This window comes from Alligator mississippiensis, chromosome 10 (genome assembly GCF_030867095.1).
Source record: "Alligator mississippiensis isolate rAllMis1 chromosome 10, rAllMis1, whole genome shotgun sequence".
NCBI classification, from domain to species: domain Eukaryota; kingdom Metazoa; phylum Chordata; order Crocodylia; family Alligatoridae; genus Alligator; species Alligator mississippiensis.
In genome coordinates this window covers 51,403,195-51,428,533 of record NC_081833.1, presented here as the reverse complement: position 1 = coordinate 51,428,533, position 25,339 = coordinate 51,403,195, and the positions used below count along the sequence as shown (strand labels likewise).

Sequence of the window (25,339 nt, the reverse complement as noted above, 5' to 3'; positions counted from 1 at the left end):
TGTGAAGAAGCTTGAATTGATTCAGGCTTGGGATTTTTGGTTGTCTGTGCTTAGCTCATTCGTGACCTGGGCAGGGTTAACAAAACCAAATATCTTGATACTTGAGACATGAATAGCAGTTGTATCTGAGTTTGCACATCCCCCATGCAGGATTTCATCCCTGTCCTCAAGTTTCAAGTCTTCCATTCACCTTCTCACAAGATGTAAAGTGGAGGGAAAACGGAGACCTAAATGACCAAAGCTTCAACTACGTACTGGTGTCAGCCACTGATGGCTTATTACCTTTTCCCAGATGTCAGAATCTGTCTCTAATTAGAACAGCTTCTGCAGTGGCATCTGCTGTTGTCATGATGTTCTGTGGCATATTGGAACGTCAATAATTATGCAGGCATTTGCAGTTTTAAATTGAAAACCATTTTAAAACTGATTTTTACGTACAAGTGTCATTTGGAAAAAATAGGGAATGCTGTAATGGTAAGTTTCATGTTTTCACATTACTTGAAACTGTCACAGAAATTGTAACGCACTGCAGAATTCAGCATTGCTGTGCCCCAAAATATAGGAGGCCAAACCAGAGAAGAATGAGGGTCTTGACAATTAGGTTTGAGAACGGGGAAATACCAGATACTGTATAGGAGTCAGTAAACAAAGGTCGTGAGAAAAAAGTCTGTGTTCAAGCCTTTGGGTATTAATATGAAGGATTAGCTAATTATTCGTTACACCAATTCTTTTCTTTAGCTATGGGTATGTGTGCGCCACTAAAATAATGAAACTCAGGAAAATACTGGAAAAAGTTGAGGCTGCATCAGGATTCACTTCTGAGGAAAAAGGTAAGTCAACTTTTTTCCACCTATATGGGGAGGAATTGCAGTAAGAAGGGATTGACATAACCTGTATTTAATTGTATTTTATGTTAAGCTATATAAATAACTCTTTGTAGTTTCAAAGCTTTGATTTGGGGTAGGTAACTGAAAAATTCACAAGTACTGGCACTGGTCACTTGTGAATGAAGAAACCTAAATTAACAGTTTTTTCTAGTAGCAGTCTCTCCACTTCATAACCACAGGTAAAGGAGAAAATTGAAACTCCCTTGCAGGAGGGTGATTCTCACAAATAAAGACTGAACAAAGCTGGGAGTATTGACCTTCTTAGGAAGGCCATTATGTTCCTATGGAATAACCTTCAGGAGCTTGTTCATAAGGCTTATACTCTGCACTCACATTTTTCCCTAAGAACTACCCTGGAGAAGCTCAGCTTTACACTTAATTACATAAATACATTTATAATTAAAACATATATAAAAATAAAACCCAGATGACTTTTTTTTTTTTTACCAAGATCTGATGCATAGTCACTTAGTTCTTGGACAGTTATGCCTTTTTCTTTTTGAGGAAGCTCAGGGCTACTATAAAGTGGCAGTCTGTTCTACTACAAATGGAAAGGAAACAGCTCTTCCCTTCCTTTTGGTATTGTCTTCTGTCACTTTTTTCCTCTTGGGGCCTAGTCACTATTAAATTGGTGGCTTAAATTCCAATTTAGACAAACCTCATTTCTGCTACTGCACACATCCTTGTATAGATTAGCAGATACTATATTATTTTTTTGTTCCCCCTTTTCTCTTTCTTTTCCTTACTTCCTGTGTTGGCAGAAGTTTTTTTCCTCAAGGGAAAATTTTAGAGTCAAAGACTCCCTTTGAAGTAGGATATCACTTAATGTTCATCTGGCAGTTGAGATAATTTAATGATAATTCTATTGTGCTACAGAAATTTATGGAATGAACTTAAATTCCCTTTGGAATAAAATTCCCTAGTTTATTTAAGAGCTATGTCTGGGAGATTTTTATCTGCTTTAATGTGCTAATGTGACTTTATTTTTGCACAGATCCAGAAGAATTCTTGAATATTTTGTTTCATCATATTTTAAGAGTAGAACCACTGTTAAAAATCAGGTAAAATGCTCATTTTGTCTAAGCAATAAAGATTTACATGTTGAACACTTGCAGCTGATTTTTTATTCTACTAATGCTAGGGCAGTGCCAGGGGCTGAAGAGAGGGTTGTCTCTTCTGTTGAGGAGCTTCTCTCCCACGGTTTAATGTGTACTTTGTGTAATCTCAGTGAGACTTGATGACCGCATTGGTCTTATTTCCTGCTACCACTGACATGCTCCCAGAAGCCAGAAGGACCTGTGTTTTCTTGGTCATTAAAGTGGTCCCCTCCCCAACTATTATGCCTGCCCTATGCCCTGCCTGTACTGGCATACCTAGCATCACAGTGTATTTCTGAATCTGGCTATAGTTTGGGTATCCTGCAGAGCCTGCAGAAGCAGTTTGTGAGGAGTGGAAATTGAGTTTTAGGAGAAAAATGTAACAGCCTATGCCTTAAGGGACAGCAAGCTTTGGATTTCTTATTTCTTGCAAACATGCATTCAGGGTTTGTAAAAATTGTAAGGCCTAATTATTTTCTGTGAATGTTGCTTTTTATATAGGGGAGAGAGAATTCTGAAAATCATCTTGAAGTTTCTTCTTCATTCTTCCTTTAGAAATAGCATAGTGGGGTCCATCTTGCCCCAAACCTTGTTTTGGAAAGGAGTCACCACCTACATATGCAAAGATTTGCAGGTTTAGTGGGATATAGGAGCTGTTGTGCAGAGGCCCTAAAGCTTCCATACAGCAACCTAGCCTACCTTCATGTAGCTCTTTGCTTAGAAAATTTCATTAGGCAGGAGAATTTTTTCAATAGTTTCTTTCACTGGGAAACTGCTCTTCTTACAGGGACTGCAGTAAATCCTGAGTTGCTTTGCAACTTTGGGGTTGAGATAATGAAGGGTATTATATTGCAACCTGCAATGTAGTGTGGCAGTATCTCAGTCAGTTTTATAAAGTCACTGACTGCAGCAGCATGAAGATCAGCGTGGGCTAATTTGTCCTGCTTCTCAAATGGGGAAAACTACTAACTCTGGTATCTCTATATTATCTGCTGTTGATGTTCCTTAAATCTACTATAGCCTTCTCCTGTGGGGCTTCCAGAGAGAGAATTTCTCTAAGGCTTGAGGGGTGGGAGATGAGGAGGCACACTGTGGAGCAGGAGATTTCTTCTTTCCTACTTCTGATCTGCTTGAGATTCCCTGGTCTTTTGTCAGCCTTTTGCTGAAAGAAGCTAAGGAAATATTTAGTACTTTTTAGAAAATGCTTTTAGAAAATAGTGACAGATCCTGGTCAACACATAGATGCTGTGGCACTACCACTATAGGCCTGAGTTCAAAAAAGGCTGAAGTTGGAATAAGCAGCTTTTATTTTGCATTCTGGGGTTGAGAGAGATTAATGACAACATGGCACTTGGAGAGCTTGACAATCACATTACCTGACTGTAATGAAGTAGCTCCATCTTTATTTCTTCTGCTGTCTGTGGGACTGGGGACTAAGCTTTCTCACATGCTCCTTTTCTCCTATGTGAACATTACAGATTCTTGGGTATTCTGCATGCCCTCTTGCATCCTCCTGAAGTAAATCTGCAATTTGATTTTGTGGTTAGAATTGGGCAAAACTCTGAGAAATTTTGAGACCATTGATGTAAAATTTTCTGGACTATTTGTGATCTATCTTAAAAAATAAAGTATTTCATTTTGATTTTCCAAATAGAAACATTTCACTTTAAAGCTTTACTTTGGTGTAATTCAACAACAACAACAAAAAAATCAAAAACATAACTGAGAACACTTTGTGTTGGAACAAACTATGTTTCAGCCTCATATTAACTTTACAGTTTCCCTGTGGTACTTTGGTTTCACTCTTCTCCAGATTTACTTTCTTTGGGCTTTTTTCTATCTCACTTTACTTGCATGTTTTCTCAGATTTCACAACAAAGACTGCCTTAGAGTATCTGTTTCTGATCCTTTTCATAGAACTTATTGCTGGCTTACATTTCTAATAATTCATTAGTATATTTAGTGTATAATAAATAATTAGTAAATTAGTGTATTTAATAAAAATATGTTATTTGTTTTCCTGTTAAGATTTTATTAAAAAAAAACAACACAACCCCCCCCCCCCCCCAAAAAAAAAAACAACCAAAAAAACATTTCCTGAGCTCAACTTGAACTTTGCTTAGATGCAACTTTCCATAACATTTTTTGGGGGCAATCTAAAAACGTTAACATTTTACAATCTGTGAAAATACAAGTATGTTAAAAAGGGAATGGATGGTGTGCAGTGGATTTCTTCTGTATGGTAAGAACGGCCTCAAATTACAATTCAGCTGTATTGTTAAAAATTCCAATATTTTGAAGATATATTGTATCTGTATTCTTAGATCAGCAGGTCAAAAAGTGCAAGATTGTTACTTCTATCAAATTTTTATGGACAAAAATGAAAAAGTTGGAGTTCCAACAATTCAGCAGTTATTGGAATGGTCTTTCATCAATAGCAACTTGAAGTTTGCAGAGGTTGGTTATAGTTCATACTTTGTAACTTATTACAAGGTCACAACTGTTTAAACAGTACTTATTAAAAGGAGATTTTTATGGTGTCTTTTTGAGTGTTGAGTGTCTTGAGTGTTGGGAAGAGGGAATTACTGATATTAGTGGAAAATGTATTAATGCTTGAGGAGGAGAGTATTGAACTGCTGGTGTCAGAAGATTACTATGTTACTAGATTTCTTTTATTAAACACTCTGAAAAAATTTTTATATATAAAATGCGTGTATTATAAAATGTGTGTATTAATAGAATCAAAGGGACTTGGATTTATGGCTTAAGTTTGTAGTTATTAAAATATTTTGATATATAAATAATTGGTAATCTTCTCTTGTGAATCGTTTTGTTTTACAGAGAATTAAAGAATTGAGATTTCTTTATAACATTTTTAATAGGATGGCTTTTTAGAGGAGGGAGTTAGTCCATGGATGGTTTAAGCAAGCATGCCTAGTACCTACTGCAATGAATAGATTTGACTTTTCCTTTAAATAGAAAATCTCTCAGAGGATCACTGTTATTGTAAACATTAAATTATTTTTATTATCTGTTGGCTGATACTTAAACAGGTGGCTTATTTAACTTTAAAAATGTGGGACACAGTTATAAGTTTATAGGATTTTAGGTGACAACTTACAAAATACACAAATTAGACCAAATATGTATATGAAACTTGTAAGATCTAAATCACATTTTGAAACTTTTTCTTAGGCACCCTCATGTCTGATTATTCAGATGCCTCGATTTGGAAAGGACTTCAAGATGTTCAACAAAATTTTTCCTTCTCTGGAGTTAAATATAACAGACTTACTTGAAGACAGTAAGTATAAACAACTATTGGCCACGTGTAAAGTTTATATTTAGCAGCTTTCTACATTTTTAATACAACTCATTTTAGGATGAACATTTTGATCATTTCATTCTTGGAAAACTGAACTTTTAGCGGTTTAAAATGAGATCGCTTGTGAGTATAGGCTGCTCCGATGCTCTGGAATTCCAGTTGCTGCGCTCCAGCAGCCATCTGTGTCTCGTGTATTAGTGTCCTTGTCCTTCAAAAATGGTGGGGGTGCTTGAACCAAAGCTCCTCAAATGAGCTTTAGTTCAAATGCCCCCACTGCCACTTTAAAGCACGGGGACACTAATACAAGAGATGCAGCAGCATGTTAATTAGAGTGGCTCTGAGAGCTGCTCTAATTAAAGCACAACATGCCCCTACCCTCTGGAGCACATGTAAAAGTTCCCATACTTCTGACTTCAGGCCATAGTCAAAGTTGGAGTTCTTAGTATTTTGACTTTTTATGACTTTTAAGGACAATTCAAATGTAAGGGGTGTTACTATCAACACAAGAATAAAATATTGTGGAACTGCAGGTAAGTTTGAATGGTTTCTTGCAGTCTGTGGACAATCACCATTTGCCTTTCGTCATTTCTTTGATGCGCTTGAATTTTAGCAATCTACTGATTTTTAAAATGTTCAAGTTCATTGCACACTACTCTGTACCTGGTGTCTTTTTTCCCTTTTTTCCATGAAGTTTGATCAAAGTTGGCTTGATTTTATTTATTTTTTATTTCACAAAAGGAAAAATGTTCTTTATCTTTATGAAAATGGAAAAATATTCATCAGCATCTTTAAATTGGGGGGAAAAATGGATACTAAAGTGCCAACTGTAAGCATGTAGTAGTAATCTTTTTTTTTTTTTAGCTGTTGATGCATGTGTGTGTTTACATTGGAAGGGCTAGGATGACTGTATCTTTTTGCACTGTTAGTCACCTCTTGTACAAAACGTATGTAATGTCTGTTAATCTCTGTTACTCGGGGAAGAACACTCATTTCTAAATTAATTGAAATCACTCTAAATGTCCTCAGCTAAACATTTTAAAACAAATTTCTAAGTATCTTCATTGTGGCCTTTCAAATTGCATGGCATCTTATTTTGGTTTTGGATAGAGCTAAATGCTAAACTGGGTTAAATAATATAACGCCCAGTGGATTGGTAAGGGAAGACAATATGTGATAATAACTTGTGCCCCTTTTTTACAAATGTGTTTGACTGTTACATATTCATCAACTGTACTTCTGAAAGTGGGGCTTAGTAGAGGTTTATTTCTGCTGCTTTCTACTAGAAGATGGAGGAACAAATAAATATAGTTACAAAAGAAGGGGAGAGACTTCTTGCATGCTGTCTATTTTGTGGTTTCTATTTTCTGTGCCCATTTCTATCCAATAATGGAAGCAAAGGTAGGACATCTTAACCTGAATGAAATGATGGTCAGCTTGCCCCAGCTCAGTTTCATTTACTGCAGGAAAGAAGCACAAGCACAAAATGGTTACTGTGGAACAGCCTCCCTCTCTTTACTTTGATCTAATTTGTTTAATTAGTGATGTCGACTTTGACTGGCTTCATCTAGATTATCTTCATTTGAAAGAATCTATTTTTAATTAAAAATATAATCTTACTTGAAAAGAAATGTCAATTGTATCTTTTTATATTACAAAAATGCAGCTCCTCGACAATGCCGTATATGTGGAGGACTTGCGATGTTTGAATGTAGAGAATGTTATGAAGATACTGACATTTCTGCTGGCAAAATCAAGCAGTTTTGTAAAACCTGCAACACACAAGTAAGCTGGGGAAGGGGATTTGTTTGTTTGGTGTGTTTTTTTTGTTTGTTTTTCTTTCCTGTGTCAGCACACAAGTGCATGAGCTCTCTCTCTCTCAATGATTCTTTAACTATCTTGGGATGCTATAGTAATATCTGAAGGCACTGACTGCTACAAGAGGGCAAGTATGAAACTTTTAAACTTTTTTTTACTAGGCTTTTACCAGGGTACAGTCATCGTTAACAAAGTAAAGCTTCTGTTCTGAATGTTTAGCAGACCCTTAACTATTTTTGCGCAGCATTTACCATAGCATCTGGCAATCCTACAGTCCAGCTTTGTGAGCCTACGATGGGAAAGCAGTAAATCTAGGCTTGTCGGAATTCCTTACCTTTCTGGTTTATATTAAGTTTTAAAAGAAGAAAATACTTTTAACATTCTCTTACTGGTTCACACTTTGGCTTTAGGTGGCAGTGACTAAAAATGTACTTGTCTAGTACCTATTTGGCATGCATGAAACCATCATGGCCTTGATTCAGTTCCCAGGGGCAGGTGTCACCATTGACAGCGTTTTTATTGGAGGTTGACTTCTGTAAGTCTGAATGGAGTTGACAAGCACTGAATATGTCTGGAATTGAACTACCTTCTTCTCCATAGTTGGCTCTTCTAGCCACACTGAGACCAGCATGGGGAGAGGCCAAGACTAAAATGGAAAGTCCCCTCTTCCCCCACCCACCCAAAAACTAATTTTTTTTTTTAACTTTGATCTAACTGTAGGTTCACCTTCATCCCAGAAGACAAAATCATAAATTCAATCCATTGTCACTTCCTAAAGATCTACCGGACTGGGATTGGAGACATGGATGTATCCCATGCCAGAAAATGGAGTTGTTTGCTGTTCTCTGCATAGAAACGAGCCACTATGTAGCATTTGTTAAATATGGGAGAGACGACTCCGCCTGGCTCTTCTTTGACAGCATGGCAGATCGGGATGGTATATCATTAATTTGTTTTTCCTTATTAAATGGTCTTTTTTGCTTCTGTTTGAAATTTAAACTCACTCATGGGTTATTTCCTGAATATGTGACTTCAAAAGTTTTCCAGTAACAAAACATGTACTTGCTTAAATATGCCATGAATTCTAAATAGAAGCTCTCTCAAATGCCAAGATACATAGTACATCATATAATTATTAAATAGTGCAACTGTCATTTTTCTCTGTTCCAGAATGTAGCAGACTCTAAATGACTCAAACTGTAGCTGTGTTTGGTATAATAGAAATAGTCTTTGTAGTGCAGAATCAGTGCCAACTGCTTTGAAGGTGTCTCTGGTTAGTTAGCAGTGGGAGGCCATTATCCACTAACAGCATTCTGTTCCATTGATGTTAACATTCTCTCAGTTAGTGTTTCATTAAATGGTGGTGAACTGAGGACAGTGCGTTGTGTACTAGTGCCTGAGAGAATCGGAGTAATAGATACAAGTCGTATCCTCCTGAGGATGGTGGTGTTGGCATGCAGAAATCTTGAGACTGTATTTGCTAGTCCAGGTTTTTTGTTTGTTTTGGGTTTTTTTTCTCTTTGGGGAGAGTGAGAAGTAGGAATCTTGTTTCCTACTGTGGATGAGATGCTGCTATAGGATCAAAGCTTCCTTTATCTTCTTACATCCAGAAGGCTATTGAGCTTTGTTCTGAAATGCTTCAGAGCTGTCAGTGTGACTTTAGGGTTTTTTTAATTAGTTCAAGAATGCAGCTCACATTTTAGTCATTCAATAACTATATTCCTGCTGGTCAAAGCTATGTGACCATCTTCCTTCAGATGGTGCTGCCCTCTGAAAAGTGACTCAGAAAAATAGCAGTCTGGAAGCTCATTTTTTCTACTTGATTTTGTTTATTTTAGCAGAGGTACATCCTTTTTCTGTCCAGAAGCTTTACATACTTGTCCTGGGACCTGAAAGTCAAGCACAGTTGCTTGTGCACATCATGCTATACTTGGTGGTCTGTTAGCAGCTTGGATGATGTGCAAGTAGAATCTGTGTCACTTTACAATTTCTGTCTGATTTGTCAGAACAGGAATAAAAACATAATCTGACAGCATCCAGTACAATTTGATTGAGATGTTAATTTTCTTACCCAGTACTTTTTTGTGACCAGGATTATTTCTGAGTGGGATTGTCAGCACACCTGATTAAAATCCCATTAGCTGAAGGAAAGTTATTAAGATGTTGCTTCTGGCTTTTTCTGCTGTATGAAAGTGATGTTTGACTGTACAGTGAAGTCCTTATTCTAGCTAGACCAATTAATATAACAATTCATGGTTCATGCACATAATTAGGATGAAGGTAATTTAAGCCTAGTTTTACATTTGTGTTTGAGGTTTCCATAAGATTCCAAAATCCTGCTGTGGCAGTTGCAGGTCTTGGGGGGAGGGATGGGAAGTGTTAGACCTATTCCAGAAATTGCTAAAACCCACAATAGCCACGTTTAGATTTTTAATTGGCTCTTCTAAGAGCAGGCGGGTCTGTCTCAAAGCACCATATGATGATGAATGGAGTGCTTCAGATTCTAACCTAATCTTGTTTCTCTCCTTGCTTTCTCTGCAAAAGGAGGCCAGAATGGCTTTAACATTCCTCAAGTTACCCCATGCCCAGAAGTTGGAGAGTACTTAAAAATGTCTCTAGAAGAACTGCATTCACTGGACTCTCGAAAAATTCAAGGATGTGCACGAAGATTACTTTGTGATGCTTACATGTGCATGTATCAAAGCCCAACCATGAGCTTGTACAAATGAACACCGTTCTCTGGACTAGAGAAGGAACTGTATGCGGATTTCTACTGTTGCATTTGCTGTACTCCTTAGTTTGTTTGGATGCAACCGTTGCTGGCAATGGATGCTAGGATAAGGGGAAGAGCTGACTCCTAGAACAAATGAATTAATATTTTAAAAACAGTGTGATGTTTTGTTGTTGAAGTATTGAAGCATTTTGCACTCTAGGAAGTGTGCTTGTGTCTGTTTGTTTTATAAACAAAGTCTAAATGATGTTACTAAAATCTAAAGCTTTAAGTTAAGTGCATTGATTTTATATCTACCTATATATATAGATAGATAGATAGATATTTATATCTGTCTATATAGATGGATAGATATATATCTATATATATTATATATAGATTTTGAAATTGTTAAAAGTTAAATTGTAAAAGGAGAAACCTCCTTAGTCCATTGAGAATGTAAACATATATGCTGTGTGTATTTGCTCAGTGTATTTCTGTGGACCAAGGATGATGAATCTCTGGGGGTTTTCTTTGTTTTTTGTAGCTCTGTAGCTAACAGTTGCCTTCAGAAAGGAATATTTTTGGCTTTTAATGAGGCTAATTTTAAACTAGTTACTTTTTGTGTGGTTTTTGTTAACCCTTAGCTGTGTACTTTTGTGGATTCTAAGCTTCCACACCCCGTGTCCTCAGAAATCATCATGTCCCTAAGAATTCATCTTTCACTTGTGAAAATCAAACAAACCTTCCTTTGGTATATGCTATTTTTTCTTTGGAGAGAGGGGCAATATATTTAAAAAATGTTTAACGTAAAAGTAGATATATGTAAACTACAAATCTATTTTTAAGTGTCTTTTTATAAATAAAACTTCTGTGGAACAGAACAATAAATTATATAGGAATGAGTGGATGGCAAGCTGAACAACGAAATAGTTTTATTGCTTCAACGAGTGTTATGAAAGCAGAATCTGAAGTCCTTATGTGAAGCTTGGCCTGTTTTACAGTGCACTAAGCTGCTGCCTGCTAAGGGATCACTAACAAATGCTAAAAATATTTAGAAAGACAAAATTAGATTTAAAACAGTTAATATTTTACTTGATGCCCAGTACATAACAAAAATGAATTACTAATGTATACAGTGTATAATTGCTATTTTACTTGGAAACCTAAAATCTTACTTGCAGTGAAATCCTATTTTTGTCTAAAATGTGTACAGCAAAATCTGGATGGTGTGAAAATAATAGGTTATGCATTGCATTATTATGAGTTGTAGTGTAAATTTTAAGACTTTAAGACTTGTTTTATATGAGTAACTGTTTCTCTGGGATCAACTCTGTAAAAAGGATGGATGGAAAACAAAACAGATAAAGTACTGTATCACTTAAAATGAATATTTCAGAATCAGTACACTGTTTTAAAGGCTATAGGAATTGATGATCCTGTTGTAAATACGTGACTAATTTTTGACCGCAAAAGGTAGGCACCTCTTCCCCCTGCCCTCAACACTGATTGATCTGTGCTAGGGTTTGAAAATTGTACTGTGCTACGTGGAAGATTAAACCTGCGCGCTAAAGTTAGGTATGCAGGTGATAAGCAGAGAGTTGGAATTATAGAAGGATGTATGGGAAAATGTAACGGTAGTTAATAAAACAGCTTTGCAAGGTGCACACAGAACATGTTTACAACATAGTAAGTTGACTTTACTGCATGGGCAAATCTGATAAGACACATGATGTGCAAGTAATATCTGGAATTTTGTGTTAACTTTTACACCTTGAAAAATGTGCAATAACTTTACTATGAGGTGAAGTTTCTGCGCAGAACGTTTTGCGTGGCTGGTAAACCCTGTGCTATTATCATATGACTGTGCCTTGTATCTCAGCAGGAAGTGACCTGTGTTTATTTCATTCCCATCTTTTTCTTCCTGGGTTATCAATACACTAGATGACAAATTTGTGAAAGGGTACAGCTACCAGTTTGTTGAATGCATCTACCCCTTGTGCTTCTTACGCTAACTAGGAGTCAACATGCTCCCCTTTTGAAAGCCAGGAGCAGAGATCAGGGCTTGGGTCCAGCGAGACTAGCACCTGCTATCATTGTATGTAAAGCACAAACTGCTGCCACAGGGAACTGTTGCTATGACCTGCCCCAGCCATGTGTTTACTAATTTTGCCTACCACCTGTATTTATATTTTGTTACAAGATAGATCATTTTCTTCTGGCATAAAGTACAGTTTTTCAGATGTCTGTGTCTGCTGTTCTAAGACAAATCCGAAAAAAGTTCATGAGATAAAAAGTACTAACAGTTTATCCTAGGACTTTGTGAAGTGTGTCAGAAAAGTTGTCCTGGAGCTGCATTGTTGAATCAGTACTAGGTAGAAAAGTAGCAGTGCTTTCAACCACTTGTTGACCTTAACTGAAAGGGGGATATGTGTTCCAAGAAAAACACAAGGCCAACTTGTGTGGCATCTGTTTCTAGCCTCAGTGCATCATCAATGTCACACTAGCACGGGCCTTGTTCACTATGCTGCCCTTGGCCATAAGAATGGCCTTTATTCCCAGAATGAGTTTCAAATGGTCCCACCCCTCAATTTGGCAGGTTTACTGAAGTTAGTCTTAGGTTTCTTTTTCTTTCTATGGTTATGGGTGCTGTTGTAGCAATCACACCAGGAGCTGAAGTGCATAAAGCAGATGCCTGGGGTGATCAGCCTACTTGGCCTCCTAACAGCTTCTCCCTGCTAAGGGCAGGGCCCTACACCAAACTCACAGCTTTTAGGTCCACAGAGCAGTAGTGTGCTGTACTCCCTTTTAGCCCCAGGCACCCTTGCATGCATACTACTTTGACTACAATGGAGCATGTGTACCAATCAAAGCAAGCAACCTACCCAGGTGTAGGGAGAGTGCCTTTTTCTGCCGTGGAAGGTTTTGCTAGCCTGAGCCTTCAAATTTGCCCTGATTATAGAGAGTTGTTGTTGAGTAAGGTGATTGATGTACTCACCCAGTAGGACCCTGTAGTGACATATACTGGCACTACTCTGCCCTTTTTAGCCCATTCTGCTGTTGGTTCTGGGAAATAAAATGTGCACCCTATAGGTTGCTGGTAGTGTCCTTTCTCCCCAACTCCTTTGCTGCTGCTGCTCCCATACCTTGTTCTATTTTCAGGTCAAGGGGAATTGGTAGCATGGCTCCCAGACCTTACATGAGAGATGCAATCTCTCTAGCTAAGTCGATAATCAATCCCTCTAGGGAGTGTGCTGTGCTTACTAAATGGACATGGCCACTCAGGCCATTCCACCTTACAGTCCCACCTTAGTATAAGAAAGAATCTTCAGTCAGACTCGGTAATTTAAGTGTCTGCTAAACTGAGATGGACTGTGATCACCATGGGGTGATACAGGTGGGCACTTAAGAGGTAGGGTGAGCAGTGGGAGTAGAAGAAACACCCTCTATAAGTTCCTGCCTCCCCCTCCCCTCAGCCCCATTATTACAAGCAGAGCTCATCCAGGCTCTGGTGCTTCCTGATAGGGGATGGTTGGAGTGGCCGGGAGAGGTGGGGTGCTTCCCTTCCCCCAGCCTCCACTTCTCTGGTCACTGTTCCTTCCATTAGAGTGACTTGGGGTGGGGGGAGGAGGAGGGGTCTAAGCAGAGTGCAGACCATGATAACCCCATGGGGCGGGCCGGGGGGGGGGGGCATTGCAGACACCATGTATGAAATGGAAATTGCCTCCACATTATGGTTTTCGGTATTGGAAAGGATGCATCTCAAACAAGACCCTAAATATCATTCTTCTGCTTTATTACTGCTTTATGACTACAGCTGGAGTAATGCATCCAGTTCTGGGCTCCATATTTTAAAAAGGTTGTGGAGATGCACAAGAGAGTCCAGAGGAGAGCCACGTGCATGATCAGAGGTCAAGACAGCAAGCCATATGAGGAGAGGCATGGGAAGCATGGGACTCTTCAGCTTGAGTAAGCATAGGCTTAGGGGAGACTTGGTTACAGCCTATAAGTGTATCATGGGTATTCATCAGGACCTGGGAAAACATCTGTTCACCAGGGTTCCCCCAGGGAAAACAAGGTCCAAAGGTCACAAACTGCTGGAAGACAGTTTTAGATTGGACATAAGGAAGAACTTTACTGTTTGAGTCCCCAGAGTCTGTAATAGACTCCCCCTCTCCCCCAGAAGTGGTGGAAGCACCTACTCTGGATACATTCAAGATGTGCTTGCACAATTATCTTGCTGGGGTCCTCTGACCCCAGCTGACTTTCTGCCCTTGGGTATGGAGCTGGACTAGATGATCTCATGAGGTTCCTTCCACCCCTACTGCCTATTAAATCTATGAACTGTAAAACTAATCTCATACATTTCACAAAATACTTGTGAGCTGTACATCAGGGAGGCAAATGAGAGGCAATTAACTTAAGTTTGAAAGACTGATTAGTTAAAAGGTGAGAGAGAATTTACTATTTTATGTGGGATGAAAATTTTGATTGCAACCTACTTCAGGGACAGAGCTCTCCATGCGATAGTTTGCATTTTAAAGCAGTTGCTACTCTGCAATGCCAAAAAAGCACTTTAGGGGATTTCTCTGTCCACCCCCTCCTTCTTCCAAAGGCAGCAGTGAGCAATTAAATGCTTCTCTCCTTGGATGCTGACCTGCTTTTTTATGTTGTTGATATGAAAATGTCCCCCTACAGGTCTTACACAGTTGTAATGATGTGGATATCCCCTTAAATTGGCAAAAGAAGACAGGATTTTATTATAAAACAAAGCCCTCTCTATTCAAGAATGGCTAAAAAAAACTACACAAATAAATTCTGTGAGACTGTAACAGGAAGTACTGTCAGAGTGAGATTACTTAAAATACCTTTTTTACAAATCAAGGAGCCATGCACTCCTATATATTCAGTAGTCTGATTAACAAACTCAGAAATGAGGGTTTGGTCCATTGAAACAAGAGCAAGGAGTGTCTTACACAAAGCTCCAGCTTTTTCTTGTGATTTATGTAAAGTCTGCCCAAACATAGTTGCAGTACACATCTGAAGCTTTAAAAAATGTCATACTTTTTCTTGTTTGCACTAAGACCAGACTAAAATTGCCTTGTAGGTACCTTTTGAAGGTTCTCAAGGTATTCTTCATGGTTAAGGCTGAGGTCATATTGCCCAAATAACACTTGAGGCATTCTCTCTAATACCTGGCCCATGATTCATTGCTATGTTGGGGGCATGCCTACATGAGATGTTTACTGTGCAGTTGACTAATTAGCTGTGCAGTATATATCTTGGTGTCTACACATGCACCCCTATTAGGATGGAGTAGATTAATTTACATTATATTGAGCCATGGGGAGCAGCCCTGGGCTGGTAGGCTGGCCCCTAGGGTCTTCAGTCAGCCAGGGCTGCTTTCACCTGGCTCCATGTGCTGTGCATGAACAAGTTGCAGAGCTTATTGCTCCAGAATTTATTTGTTCCAGGCACATCACCTGAGCCTGTGCCCGGGAGCAATAAACTCTGGAGCAATAAGCTCTGCAGTGTATTCATATGCTGTAATTCCATGTGAAGATGTGCCCAGTGTGCATAAAGATTATTTCAAACACTAGCCTGCTATATTAAAATACATTTTTGTATATGTTACTTGTGAAGTATTTCTTATCACTCTCCAAAGTCTTCATTGTAGACAAGCTTGGGCTAGCTCAAACTTGGAAAAGTTCTAATGAGGCAAATGCATCCTTTTATCTATTGGGTCAGCAAAAAAAGGCACTGCAAAACCCACCTGCCACTTAGTGCACAAGGAGCATAGGATCAATCATTGCAAAAGGCTACTTCGAGTTGTGGAAGAAGGTGATGGGGGAGAATAATGATATAACTGTTCGGTTGAAGTTTTCCAAAGTCTCTGTGATGTGGATTCTGATCTGTGCTCTTAGAAATACAGTAAATACTGTTCTCTACCATCAGTGGTGAGTGTTTACCTTTTAATCAAGCACTGACTGCATCAGAGGAATTAAGGCCATAGGGAGCCAGTTGTTTCACTGTTACGTATTTTTCTTGTTGTGCACTTCACCCTCTCCTTATTGGATGAGCTTGGTCACCTCAGTCCCTAATGATTAGGGGTGTGCGAAGTGGGTCATATTCGATTCAGATTCAACCCGATTCAGGGACAGTGATTTGATTAGTTGATTTGGATCACTGTCCCGATTTGATTTGGCCAAATCCAAATCTGAAGATTCAATTCTTATTTGGAGAATCAGCGATTTTTATGTTTTTTCTACATACCTCAAGGCACCAGGCGTGGTTCATGAACGCTGAGATGCTGTGGCAGATGGAGCATCCCACAGGAGTGTGGGGGAGCTCCCCCCCGCCATCTGCTTGGCGGGAGACCCGGAAGTGGACCGGAAGTGCTTCTGGTCCACTTTTAAGTCTGTCACCGAGCATGCTGGGGACCCCCGCTCCCCGGCACTCCCGTGGGACACTGCATCCGCCCCACCATCTCAGCATTTATGAGCCGCCTGGTACCTTGAGGTATGTAGAAAAAAACCATATAAAGCTGTGTCTATGGCCGAATCGTCAAATCTCTCCAAATCAAATTGGAGGCTTCTGATTCGATTCGGAGAGATTAATGAGTCTCCTAGTTCGATTTGGATTCAGAGGTTCAGCCGCCAAATCACGCCAAATCTCCTCCAAATCAAATCAGCAACCAAAGCTTTGCACAGCCCTACTAATGATATTTTGCTTCATATCGAGCTGTGAAAATGTTGTAGCTTTGACTCTTACACTTCCAAGACTGAATTATATTTTACCTACAAGGCTGCCCATTTAGATTTGAGTTAATTGTTTCCTCTCTGTAATGAAGCATGTCTTACATTTTCCTGACTTCTCCTTGGTATTTTGTTCAATAAACATCCAGTGTTTGGTGCATAAACAGTGTTTTACATTTAAAAAGCATCCTCAAGCAATGATTAGGGAAACAAACCATTGTATCAGGTTGTCCTAGTTTAGCTTTACATTTTTTTTCAATAAATTTAGGAGGACTGAAGTGCTAATGGAAGTGACTGTCCCATCTATTACTTTTGTATTAATAATGATTACTTATGTCATTCTTATGACCCTTTATTCTTTGGGGTTCTTAAAGGCTAAATGGGAATATTAGAAATAGAAATGTTGAACACGGTGTAGATCAGCTCACATTTTTACTAGCTTTCCATCACACCTTTTTGGTAGAGCCTCTAAACTGAATATTTCATAGGAAATGGTAGGAGTTGCTACACTGGTTGTCCATTTTAATACAGAATGAGGTCTTTCTGACTAGAACCTGCTGGTAGAATGAGGTCTACTCTGACTAGAAAGTAAAAGAAATCCCGCAGTAGGATATTACAGAGTTATTTGCCAATAGGGAAAATTTCTTCTCATTACTGGTCAAGTACAGGTGGTCCTTGAGGTTTTACATCCCTGCCAGATTCTGTTTTTTAAAAAGTCCTTACTCATCACTGCCTATTCTTGTTAGCCATATTAAATGTCCCGTCTTTTTTTGAGGGCTTTAATGTATCATGTGGATACATTCAGTAAGGCAATAATACATTTGTCTGATTTTTTCCTTTGTATTCTGTTCAATAAATACCTGATATTTTGTACATAAATAGCCTCTTCAATTTTCAAAGCATCGCCAAGCAATGATTAGGGAAACAAATGATCCAATCAGCAGTTGACATTAAAATGTCAACTTTTTATAAGGAGAAAGAGATTCATTTCATTTTATTTTCCTCCCCGTCAATGTAGTGTTAATTTTTAGTTAGAGTAAATCTATTGAAAAGGAGAAACCCAGTACTTTAAGACAGGGGAGGGCAAAATACAGCCTGCAAGCCAGACCCAGCCTGCCAGGCCATTCTATCTGGCCTGTGGGGTCCCTAAAAATTTTAGAAAATTAACATTTATCTGGCCCTGGCTGCCTGTCCAAAATGACCGAGGACAGGGACAGTGGGACCCAGGGGGAGCCAGTGGCAGAACTAAACAGCTGCAGCAGCAAATCTGGCCAGTCCCATCCCCTCTGTATTCCCTCTGAGCCCCAGCCAGAAGCCTCTGCCTAGCAGGGGCTTCTGGAGGTTTCTGGCCTGAGACTGTTCCTGCCTCCCTGCACCAAGGGAAATACAGATAAGAAGGAGGTGGGGAGGGAGGCAGGGGAGGACTGTGGGTGATCATCTCAGCCCTCAGGCTGGCCAGGCCAGCTCCTGTGGCCCCGGTGCTGTAGAAGGGAACCACGTGGTGCTGGCTGGTGGGCAGAGCGGGAGAGCGGGTCAATGGCAGCAGCAGGCAGGGGGAAGGGGCAGCGAGCAGATGTGTGGAACACAGCAACAACCGGGTGGGAGTGTGGGACCTATGCTGGTGCACCAGGGCCAGCACCAGTGAGGCCCAGAGCGAGGTGGCAGGAGCGCAGAGCCTGGGCTGGTAGGGACTCTATGGAACCAGGCTAGGGTCCTCCTCTCCCTGCTTGAGCAGCACAGCCCAGCTCCGTAAAGCCCCTAGCAGCCCAGGCCTTGCGCTGCTGCTGCCCTACTCTGGGCCCTGCCGGCACTGGCCTCAGTGCATCAGCACGGGCTGCACGCTCCTGCCCGGCTGTCACTGCACTCTGTGCGCCCGCTCACTGCCCCCTCCCGCCACAGCCATTTCCCCGCTCACCCCACCACACTCCGGCATCACATGGTTCCCAGCTGCAGTGCCAGGACTGCAAGAGCAGCTGGGACGTGGTGCCAGAGTGGCCCGGGGGAGGGGGGAAGTGGCAGGAGAAGCACAGCAGTGGCAGGCAGGGGGGTTAAGTGGCAGCAAGCAGGAGCATGGAATCTGCACCAGTGCCCCAGGGCCAGAAGTGGCAGGAGCACAGAGCCCGGGCTTGTAGGAGTGCTGGCAGGGGCAAGCTGTGAGCAAACCCTCCCCCCTCCACATAAGCCACAACCCTCCCCAGCCACCCACACCCCACACACCTCTCCACTCCTCACAAATCCCCCCATATACACCCCTCCTATATGCTGACAAACCTATAGCACCCTCCTACGCACACCCTACCACAATATACAAGAGTAAGAGTTCACTTTAAGCTATTGTACTATCGCTTCTATGTACACTACACAAACACATACAAATCAGGAGAAAATATTTTTTTAAATGGAATTAATGAATGTTGATGTTTGATTTTTAGAACATAATTTGGTATTTTTCTGGTTCAGAGATGGTGAAACCCCTTGCTGAAAGGAATAATTCTAGGGGGAAGGAGAGGGACTTCTGGTGGCAAAGGTCACAGGTTAGGAGGCGAGACTTCCAGTCACATGGTGACCAGGGGGTGGGGCACCTGAAAAGAGGTGGGGCTACTCATGCAGCCCTTGATGGCTTGCCAAAACTCAGTAAGCAACCCTCCACCCAAAATAATTGCCCTCCCCTGCTTTAAGGACGTAGATAGGCAAGACACTGGAATTGTAAAATGGATAGTATCAATTCGAACATGTTTAACAAAAATGACAGCTAGTCTCACTGGTCTTTGATTCAATGCAAGTAATTGTTAAATACTTTGCAAATACTTTGCAGTGGAAAGACTATCATAAGTATAATAATATATTTTGCAATTTAATTTTTCTTACCTAGAAGTGTCTTTTCAGTAAAACCATGACTTGTTTTATACAGCACCTAGTCCGACTTCACTATTTCTGCTAAGAATATCTTCAAAAAAACCCTGGAAACTTATCAGTAGACAGTGTCTACAAGGAGCATGTCATTTGCCATGTAGTTGGGACATACCAATCAGTGACTACTTCTGGAAATGGGAGTGCATATTTCTAGTATCTTGTCACAAGAGGGCACTGTTTGTAACAGCTGAATTGCTTATCCAAATATGTTCTCTGTGGTGTTTGGAGATAGGAGTTTAACTCTCAGTGGTTGGTTTTGAACGCTTAAAAAGACCTTCCAAAGTTTCTTCTGCACATACCTAAAAGTTAAAACAGAATGTCTCTTACTACTATCAGTCTTAACTCATTTACAAAACTCCTTTCTATTAAAGCAGCCTTTATTTTTCTTGGTCAGAAAAAAGAGAGAGATGAGAATGTTGTATCTACAACTCCTCCCCCCCCCACTGAACTTGCTTTAAGGGTAGCAAAATCGCATCATAAAGAGAAGAGTAAAACACTTCGTATTGGGTGCGTCTTCACATGCATTTAAACGTGACTAAATTTAATGCGCATTAAGCGATTTTTGACAGGTGTCTACACTAAACTTAGTGCACCTGCCATGTGCCCCTAGTAGCTGGGCAGACCTGGCACTAAAGTTAGTGCTAGGTTGTGTCTACACATGCATTGATGTGCTTTAATTGCACCTACATTTTATACCTGCATTTGCAGGTCACTCTTACCCTGCCCTCACCTGGCGGGTCCTGGGGCTTGTTTCCCTGCACTCCCAGGCCAGCAAGCACATGGCCTCTTGGGCCTCTCCCACGCCCCTCATCTGTGTGAGCGCTGGGCAGTTTGCAGAACGCCGGTGTGACTCTGCCGCTAGTCCCGCACTGGGTCGCTCACCCAGCTGCTCTGAATTAGGGGCTCCTGACTCGCCCCATTGTTTACACGCAGCACTTCCTCAGCCGCCCCACCCAATCTGCCTCTGGCCCACCTGTGGTCTCAGGAGCCCAGAGGCTTACCTGGACCTAACTCAGCCCCCATGTTAGCAGGGCTTACCCTCAAGCCCCCTGCTCAGAGGGGCCCACTTCACACCCTTTCCTCACAGGGCCTCATTTCAGCCCCCCCACCATTCACAGGGCCTCTCTACACACCCCTCTCTTCAGGGCCTCCCAACTGCCCCTCTGGTGTAGGCCATTAGGTGCCCCTCTGCACCCCGTTCTACCCACTGCCTCCACTGAGGCACATACTCCGCCCCCTACACTGGGGCCTGGGGTCAAACACACACCCTGCAGGCTCAGGTGCCCCTCACCAGTGTGCCTGGCCCACCATTCTCACTCTCCGGGGTCTTGCACCCCACACAGGCTCAGGTGGCCACAGCCGTACCTGGCCCCCAACTGCCTTCGATGTTAAATGACCCACCCGAAGGCAGGGGCTGGGGTTTAGGCGCCCCTACTCACCTTCCACCGGGGTGGTAACTGGTCTGGCATTTTTGGAGGACTGTTCCACCACAAACAGCCCCATCAGGCCACCCATCCCTGGCAGAGTGCAATTTAGGTCATGCCCAGGACCAAGAGCCTCCTAATCATCCCCATGTGCTCTTGTACCTCCGAGTGTTACCGGAGCAGCAGCTCCACCAGGAGATGTTGTTTCCTTGGTGCCAGGCAGCAGAGTGCTGCCTCCAGTTCTGCTGGCCTGGATCTTAAAATGGCTACTCATCAGAGCTGGGCTGCACCTGCCAGTTGCCTTTTCAGGCTCTGCCACACACCTCCCCACTTAGACTAGTTCCTGGGGGAGGTTCCCCTGCTGCTCCACCAAAGCAGGCGCTTCTCAGAGCCTGTGAAAGCCCTTGAGTGGCAAGCACCCCCCAAAGGTGCTCTGCCATGGTATCCTTTCATAGAAATATTGTTCCCCTACACTAGTGACAGAACTGCATGGGTAGGGATCAACTTACCCTCCTCATTGTTAGTGGAGTATCTGGTACAGACATATATTTGTCAGAACTTCATGACTTATTCAGGGTCACACACAACATTCAGTGGAGACCTGTGTTCAGTTCCTGCTTTTGGCAGAAGACATTAAATGCAGAGCCCTTCTTCCTCCTGCTTACAATCTGATTTAGCATCTGGACCTTGAATTCCCTCAAAGTTTGTACTCAAAGTTTGCACCTGTGACATTTCAATTCTACCCCTCTGTCTTCCTTTCACGCTTCCCTCTTTAGAAAAACTACAGGTGATTTGGATGCAGTGTTTGAAGTCAGATTATTATTTGACTTTCAGATAAACTTTCTAGATTAGCTTTCTAATATAGCTAAAACAGTTCTCATTGTTTTATATCATCCTGAATCAGTTCCAAATGCTCATTAGCTTCCAAAGCTCTTTGCTGGGACTGGCTTTGTAAATAGCTCTCCCTGAGCTGATATGTCAAACACCAGCGTGAAAAACAATGTCCAGTGTTCCTCTCCTGTGAAAATAAAAGACACTATTTTCCTGAATTTGGGACTTGTTCACACAAGCACATCTAACCTGCTTAGATTACACTGTTTGGATTGGCTCATTTGATGCAGCTTTTGCTTTGTAATGTATTAGTCCCCTGCAACCCTCCTATCCAGTGTTTACATGCAGGGACACTCCATGTCTCCCTCATTGACTGGAGGTGGCCAGCTGAAGCTTGTCCACATTTGCTCATCCATATGAATAAGTTTTCAACCCTGTTGCTTTATTATGGACCAAAGTCTCAGCTGGAATAAAATAACATAGTGATATGAACTACTGAACTATACCGATCTACTTCAGTTGAGGACTTAGCCAATGTGGGTCTCTTTCGCCTTGTAACACTGAAAAAAAAAATGTAATCTCGAGCTCATATGACAAATCATTCCTTTGTGTGTCAGCTGAGATCCCCCAATTTCTGTCTTCCACTCCTCTTCCTACAAAACGGAGTTTGAAAGCAACATATAACTTATTTGCTTCCCTTGTTGTGATAAGGCAAGCAATTGTTCTTCATTAGTCTGGGAATATAACCTTACCTTTACATGACTGCGTGCATGTAGTGCCATCTTGTGGCAAAAAGGCTTTATTGCTGCTTCCACTAGAGGCTTGCTGTTTTTTGCCCTCTTTTGAGCAAACATGCTATGATTTAAGAAGTTAAAAAAACCCTAAACCTAAGTCTATATTTACATACAAGTGCCAGTACCAATCATAGTAGCATGCCCATGACTGTAGTAATCTTTAAAATGGCATTTACAGACTACTTTTTATATTCAAGAAGCATTTTATAATCATCTTAATATAGTTTTATAAACATCTTCATATATGCTTTATCTACCATAACTTTAAATTGAAGTAGTGGTTAGGACTTTTCTTGCTTTTTTTAACCTGTTCTATAATATAGTTGTCATTATGCCTTCCTGATACAGCTAGGAGTTATGTCAAGGCCTGTTCTTACAGGGGAGCACTGAGAAAACTGAAAAAAACCCCATAAACTAATTAAATATTAACTATTAACTAATAGTAAAAAATTGTTTGATTTTCAAGATACTTTCACTGTTAACCACATCATCTAATCATGAAATACATAATACAGTATTTCCTAATGGAGGAAAGTGGTATGCTGCATGCTTTTCAAAACTGTGCACAAGTTAGGAAAAAAACCCTTTTGGACAAGATCATTGGCTAACTATTCACTAAGAAGGATCTCTGTAGAATTGAAAACAATATATTTAAACAGTTTAGTAATATATAAGGCACCCAACCTGAATCATTGGGTTGGCCTTTGGTGAGGTGCTGGTAACCTTGGTTAGCTCTTCAGCGAAGCTTTTTTTGACAAAAGTAGTCTTTTACTATTCTAATACTGTAGCCATGCCACCATAAAAGGGCTGAGGAAGACATGCAATAATATACTCTTCCAACTCTACAAAGCCATGTAAATAAATATGAGTTTTAACATTCACCAATAAAAAAGTGTACATCCTCCACCCCTGTCTACTGTGGCCTTTGTGCAGGAGCTAATTCTCTTTGCTTTATCCCCACCATTCACTAGAGGGGGGGCACCCCATTTTCATTGCCTGGGATCAGCTGGAGAAGAAGGGCCTGCATGGCCTCAGATAGATTATTATTTCAAACCTTGTTTGGACCTGTTAGCACTGTAAGGAAGGGATTCAGCTATTCCCTATCTAGTTAGAGAGTTAGCTGAAACCTGGAATCAGCCTCAAAACTTCTCTCAGACTCAGTCCAAGACATCAAACACATTTTAAAACAAGTTTATTTAAACAATCAAACTGTTCAAAAGCAAAAGGAACTGCTTTTTCCTAAATGGTCAATACACCCAGCTGGGGAATTAAAAGGAGGGAGCAGGGGTGGGAGAAAATAACCACAGAGAGAAAGCACAGTTTGACTTAGATCTCAGAAAATACAGCCAAACACCAGGAGCTGAGCCAGACAATAGTATTTGAAGAGGTCAAAACCAGAAAATATTTTGGCCTTGATTCCCTGTGATTGAAGTTCCAAAGTCTGTGTTTTGATGTCTGTTACAAGTATTGTTTAGTTATTCAAGGTGCTCATAACTATCTTGACCTTATGGAAAAAAATATAACAACTTGTGCTATGTTTCAGTTCTAAACAGCTACAGATGAGAGATTTTAAGAGAGTATTTTAAAGTATCTTTTTGCTGCTAGTATTTTAAAGTATCTTTTTACTGCTTGAAAACACTAACTTTCATAACAGAATTTTATTTACCATCTTATCCTGATTTTGTTTTAATAATATGAACTGAAGTTTGAGCTTTTAAGATAAATGGATCTATAATTAGAGAGATGAATATTAATGCGAATAAAACCTCTCTTTTTACCACTCCACTCATTAATAGCTTAAAGCTGAACTCAGGCCAAACTTTTTGGAGGAGGTGTTTTTGGCTTTGGTTTTTTTGGGGTTATAACGTTTTATTTGTTTATTTTTTTTGGACAAATCAGAAAAAAAATGAAACAGAACAACTTTAAAAAACTTTTTTGAACAAGTCTGTTGAAAAAAGCATCAAAGAAAAAAATATCAGCTTTATTTGTTAGTTTAAAGCATTTCCCTGAAATTAAAATTAAAGTAACTGTGCACATCACCTTTTAGATAACCAGGAAAACACAGTACCTAGGGCAGCTTTCAAGTTCTTTTGAAGTACAAGGGGCTGGGTAAACTTTTACCACTAGAAATTTATTGGATAACAAATACTGCTGAGCGTGCATCATCCACAAAATTGTTCAGTTACAAAGGAGACAAGTTTGGGATTTGTCTAAACACAGAAGACATCTCCTATTTGCTTATCTGTAAAAGGGAATGACTCAAGTGCATCATAATAAGAAATTCATGAGCAGTACCAAGGTTACTGCATTCCAAAGAAAGTGATTCTTGGGAAAAAGTAGGCATGGAGTAATGAATGATGCGTACCCCTGGCAGCTGGGGGGGCATGGTGGCGGCAGGAGCATGGTGGCAGTGGCAGGAGCATGGTGGCAGCAAGCAGGAGCTCCCGCAGTGTTGACAGCACCTTTTTGTAGGGGGTGCACTGCCACACTCAGGGGGTAAATGTGCACCCCCACGTGTAGCCCCTGCAAAGAGTCAGGTGAAAGGGAAGAAAGATGAAAAATTCTAAATTGAAGGTTGGCCAGATTTTACCACCTGCTGTCATATTAAATTCCTTCTACTGAATTCCACTGAACTCAAGAAAACCACATGCCAAGGAAAGTACTATATAATGTGGGTAATGGAACTGGGATCTGGCTTATGATAAGGATAGCACAACAAATTAAAGTTCCTGTGGAAAAAATAATGTAAATTAAGTCATATGGCTTCATGAGGAATTTGTGGAAATCC

General features: G+C 40.6%; 1 protein-coding gene across 3 annotated transcripts in view; it reads left to right on the top strand.

The window, feature by feature from the left end:
- Positions 1-12,924, top strand: part of CYLD (CYLD lysine 63 deubiquitinase) — a 33,448-nt gene extending 20,524 nt beyond the window's left edge. For all 3 annotated transcript variants that reach the window (XM_014603378.3, XM_019497501.2, XM_006273215.4), the window contains exons 11-17: positions 739-830; positions 1,882-1,948; positions 4,309-4,441; positions 5,180-5,288; positions 6,973-7,091; positions 7,845-8,061; positions 9,669-12,924. In XM_014603378.3, the coding sequence (XP_014458864.1) occupies positions 739-830; positions 1,882-1,948; positions 4,309-4,441; positions 5,180-5,288; positions 6,973-7,091; positions 7,845-8,061; positions 9,669-9,853 (922 nt within the window). In that variant the 3' untranslated portion in view covers positions 9,854-12,924. The remainder of the gene's footprint in view (positions 1-738; positions 831-1,881; positions 1,949-4,308; positions 4,442-5,179; positions 5,289-6,972; positions 7,092-7,844; positions 8,062-9,668) is intronic.
- The last annotated feature ends 12,415 nt before the right edge of the window (positions 12,925-25,339 follow it).